Source organism: Dipodomys ordii, unplaced genomic scaffold (genome assembly GCF_000151885.1).
Source record: "Dipodomys ordii isolate 6190 unplaced genomic scaffold, Dord_2.0 Scaffold6, whole genome shotgun sequence".
Lineage (NCBI taxonomy): Eukaryota > Metazoa > Chordata > Mammalia > Rodentia > Heteromyidae > Dipodomys > Dipodomys ordii.
In genome coordinates this window covers 13,438,546-13,443,542 of record NW_012267222.1, presented here as the reverse complement: position 1 = coordinate 13,443,542, position 4,997 = coordinate 13,438,546, and the positions used below count along the sequence as shown (strand labels likewise).

The window sequence follows — 4,997 nt, the reverse complement described above, 5'->3', positions numbered from 1 at the left end:
AGTGCCCAGGCCCAGAGTTCAGGCCCCACAACCGGCAAAAAAAAAAAAAAAAGAAATTGGCATTGAGTCAGGCGCTAGTGGCTCACACCTGTAATCCTAACTACTCAGGAGGCTGAAATCTGAGGATTGCAGTTCAAAGCCAGCCCCAGCCTGAGCCAGAAAATCCATGAGACTCTTATCTCCAATTAATCACCAGAAAACCAGAAGTGGCACTGTGGCTCAAGTTGTAGAGCACTAGCTTTGAGCTGAAGAGGTCAGGGACAGTGCCCAGGCCCAGAGTTCAAGCCCCTGACCGACCACAAAAAAAGAAAGAAATTGGCATTGAATGTTTATAATTTAGAGATAGAAAAAAAAATACAATTGTTTCAGTATCTTTTTTCATCAGTTTTATATCTAGTGTAAGGCTACTATTAGTCTCCTGGCATGTTCTCATTCTTAGGTGGCCAGTGTCGGTAAAGCATTTGATGGAGCTCAGAATAGACTTAGGTGATTGCAAGTATATTTTTACCTTACTGCCCTCAGAGTAGCTTTCATGCCCAGACAACCTTGGACACTTGTTCTTACGATAGTGATTCTGGTGTGTGGCTCAACTAAAAAAATGCTGTGAGACATACTTGAAACTTTTTCCCCCCCAGTCCTGGGGCTTCAACTCAGGGCCTGGGCACTGTCCCTGAGCTACTTTTGCTCAAGGCTAGAACTCTACCACTTGAGCAATAGCACCACTTCCAGCCTTTTCTGTTTATGTGGTACTGAGGAATTAAACCCAGTGCTTCATGCATGCTAGGCAAACACTCTGCCACTAAGCCACATTCCAAGCCATATATTTTGAAACACTAATGTGTCAAGAATGTTTTGTATCATGACCCAAAAATATGATCGTATGTTGGAGACAGCTTTCACAAAACAATTGTTTACCTGTGCCCCATAGGTAAACAATTTAAATTTTTTTGCCAGTCCTGGGGCTTGAACTCAGAGCCTGGGCACTAACCCCTGAGCCTCTTTGTGCTCAAGGCTAGTGCTTTACCACTTGAACCACAGTGCCTTTTCAAGTATTTTCCGAGTAGTTTATTGGAGATGAGTCTCTCTCATAGACTTTTCTGCCTGGACAGGCTTTGAAACACAATCCTTAGATCTCAGTCTGCTGAGTAGCTAGGATTATAGGTGCCCGACTTTGTAACTTTTTTTTTTTTTTTAACTTTAAATGTTGGCTTCTACCTGGGATCTTGAACTATAGTTTGAAAAATACTGCTTCAAAACATGTAATCATTACATGTATTACGTTACAAGTAATATAACCATTGCTTCTACTTGAGTTAATAACTGAAAGTATGTCACCTAGAGCATTTAATTATGAATACCACTGACCAGAAACAATTGTAATTCTTTGGTTTAGTGGTAGACGAAGGAGAAGTCCCTCCCCACCACCCACCAGAAGGCGACGTTCTCCTTCTCCTGCCCCTCCTCCGCGGCGGCGCAGGTCTCCCACACCACCACCACGTCGAAGGTACTGTTGGATCTTGGACTGTCTGGCTCTGGGTCTTTATCATAGAACTCAGAGTAGTATTGCTGCTCCAGTTATAGAAGACCATATATTGTATGGGTCCACATATATGAGAAGCCTTGAATACATGTCAGTCAAGTAAGCCAGGTGTGATACATGCCTATAATCCCAGCACTTGGAAGGATGAAGCAGGATAATCACAAATTTAAAGCCAGCTTGGGCTTTAGGAGCCCCCGTCTCCCCCCCCCCAAAAAAAATGGCTTATAAAACCCAATTCTGACTAGGAATTTAAACTCAGAATAAAAGAACCAAGAACACGTTATAAATTGATCCTAAGTATTTTATTCAGGTTTAATTCCTAAGAAACGCATTAGGATTTTGTAGGAGTTAAGCATTCAGAGGATTACAAGATTGTATTTTCACTGAGAAATGGACTTTTGAAGAGAGAATGGGATAGTCAATTTGAGGGAGATAGAATATAGGGGTGTGGTTTCAAGTTAATGCAGTAAATGCTCGATTGTTCAGAGTCCACATAACAAGAAAGAACAGAAAAAGAGAGCTCTTTAAACCTAAGACTTCTTGAGTTGGTAATTATCCATAGAGCCTTGTGATGTAGTTAAATTGTCCTGACAATAACTAATGTTCATAGTTGGTACTAAGCAAGGCAATGTCTCTTTGTATGAAACATTACATTGATTCACTGTATAGTGTTACATGTCTTTGACAAACTTGCATTCTTCTAAAAATCGCAGGTTTTTCCATTAAACAGCATATCTGCTCCAAATATATTCCCTTTGGACAACGCTAACTGTAAGATAGTTGATACTGGTGATTTGTTCTGGTAGGCCTTCCAGCTTAATGATGTGTCCTTTTCCTAGGACGCCTTCACCACCACCACGTCGGCGCTCGCCTTCCCCAAGAAGATACTCTCCTCCAATACAGAGACGATACTCTCCTTCTCCACCTCCCAAGAGAAGGACGGCCTCTCCCCCACCCCCTCCCAAACGAAGGCCATCACCGTCTCCACCACCAAAGCGCCGGGTCTCCCATTCTCCACCTCCCAAACAGAGAAGCCCCCCAGCCACCAAGAGACGGTCACCTTCTTTATCTTCAAAGCATAGGAAAGGGCCCTCTCCAAGCCGCCCTGCCCGGGAAGCCCGGTCACCACAGCCAAACAAACGGCATTCGCCCTCACCGCGGCCTCGAGCTCCCCACACCTCCTCAAGTCCTACCCCCGTTCGAAGAGGACCTTCTGCATCACCCCAAAGAAGACAGTCCCCATCTCCAAGTACTAGGCCTATTAGGAGAGTCTCCAGAACTCCAGAACCGAAAAAGCCAAAAAAGTAAAAATACTTTAACTTTGTAGTTAGGAATACTTAGTTGCCTACAGAAAGGAATAAGTTTTGAATGCAAATTATCAGTCCCATTCACAAATCTTTTCCATTTTTAGGATAGTTCCTTATGACATTAATGCCATAGGATTTTACTTGATTCTTGGGTAGGGTTTTTGAGAACCATGCTTCCAAAACAAGTGATTCAGAGAGCATTTCTCACTGTGCATTCAAGATTGATAAGGGCACCCTGTGGCTCATGCCTATAATCTAGCTGCTCAGGAGGTTGCAATCTGAGGATTGCAGTTCAAAGCCAGCCTGGGCAGAAATGTCCCTATGAGACTTATCTCCAGTTAACCACTCAAAAACTGGAAGTGGTGCTGTGGCTCAAGTGGTAGACTGTTAGCCTTGAATACAAAGAGGTTCAGGGACAGCACCTGGTCCCTGAGTTCAAGCCCCACAAGCAACACACAAAAAAAAAGTGATAAAAAGCACTCTTGCATAAAATGTGAGGAACTGGCATTACTGGTTTCATATAGGAAGCACATTAACAGAATCAATAGAGGGTTGTGGAGTTTAAGCTACCCTGTAGGAGACTTAAGTGATAGAAATGAAGTTTGTGACCTCTTGGATATTGTGATAATTTTCTAACTGTTTTGTTTTTGTTCTCTCTGCCCCGCCCCCCCTTCCCCTTTCAGGGCTGCCTCACCTAGCCCACAGTCTGTAAGAAGGGTCTCATCTTCCCGATCTGTTTCTGGATCTCCTGAGCCAGCAGCTAAAAAGCCTCCAGCACCTCCGTCCCCTATCCAGTCTCAATCACCTTCTACAAACTGGTCACCAGCAGTACCAGTCAAAAAGGCTAAAAGCCCAACACCAAGCCCCTCACCGGCCAGAGTATGTGTCTATCTAGTTTGGGAAATCCTTTATAAATTGTATGCGGTTCCTTTGTTGTTACTTGATTTGCTTTATTGTTGTTGGATTGTTTTGTGCTTACTGAGGCTTGAAGTCAAGGGCTGGGATACTGTGCCTTAGCATTTTCACTCAGGGCTAGCGCTGCAGTCACTTGAGCTACAGCTCTTCTGCTGGTTTTGCTGTTTAGTTGGAAAGAAAAGTCTCACAGATTTTTTCTGCCAGGGCTGGCTTGGAACTGGATTTCTCATATCTCAGCCTCCTCCTAAGTAGCTAGGATTACTTTGTGAGCTACCAATGCCCTCGTTATGCATAGTTAATTTGCATTGGAGAAAATATCAATGGTCAAAACCCTAGATCTCAACTAGTCTTCGTCTATTGTAAGTCATAAAATTCAGAGTTTGGACACATTTCTGTATTGTATAAAGTCAGTACTTAGTGCCAGGAGCTGGTTGCTCATGCCTGTAATCCTAGTTACTCAGGAGGCTGAGATCTGACGATTGAGGTTCAAAGGAAGCCTGGGCAGGAAAATCCTTGAGACTCTGATCTCCAATAAACCACCAGAAAACTGGAAGTGGCACTGTGGCTCAAGTGGTAGAGTACTAGCCTTGAGCTGAAGAGCTGAGGGACAGTGCTCAGGCCCAGAGTTCAAGCCCCATGACCAACCAAAACTAAATAAATAAAATCAGTACTTAGACTTTCACTGAATTTTGCTAGTTAATTGGTTAGCAATTTGAAATTTTACAATTATAGATTATGCCAGCAAAAAGCTGGAAGTGGCCAGGTGCCAGTGGCTCACACCTGTAATCCTGCCTACTTAGGAGGCAGGATGCTGAAATAATGAAGATCACAGTTTAATCCAACCTGGTCAGGAAAGCCTGTGAGACTTAACTATTTCCAAAAGCTAGGGACTAGTCCAGGTCCTGAGTTCAAGCTCTAGAACTGGCACAAAAAAAAAAAGATTATAGGTTAGATTCAGAAAAAGACAGCAGAGCCTGTCTTTTGCATAAATTCATTATACACATGGTCCCAGACTTGATTCCACTTACTGTTATTTTTATATTAAATATATATGTATATAAGCTGGGCGCTGGTGGCTCACGCCTGTAATCCTAGCTACTCAGGAGGCTGAGATCTGAGGATCTCGGTTCAAAGCCAGCCCGGGCAGGAGAGACTGTGAGACTCCTATCTCCAATAAACCACCAGAAAACCAGAAGTGGCGCTGTAGCTCAAGTGGTAGAGCGCTCGCCTTGAGC

General features: G+C 43.6%; 1 protein-coding gene across 1 annotated transcript in view; it reads left to right on the top strand.

The window, feature by feature from the left end:
- Srrm1 (serine/arginine repetitive matrix 1) overlaps window positions 1-4,997 on the top strand; it is a 34,801-nt gene that overhangs the window by 25,948 nt on the left and 3,856 nt on the right. Inside the window, exons 14-16 of the mRNA XM_013032395.1 lie at window positions 1,394-1,504; window positions 2,380-2,844; window positions 3,531-3,726. Coding sequence (XP_012887849.1) covers window positions 1,394-1,504; window positions 2,380-2,844; window positions 3,531-3,726 — 772 coding nt within the window. The remainder of the gene's footprint in view (window positions 1-1,393; window positions 1,505-2,379; window positions 2,845-3,530; window positions 3,727-4,997) is intronic.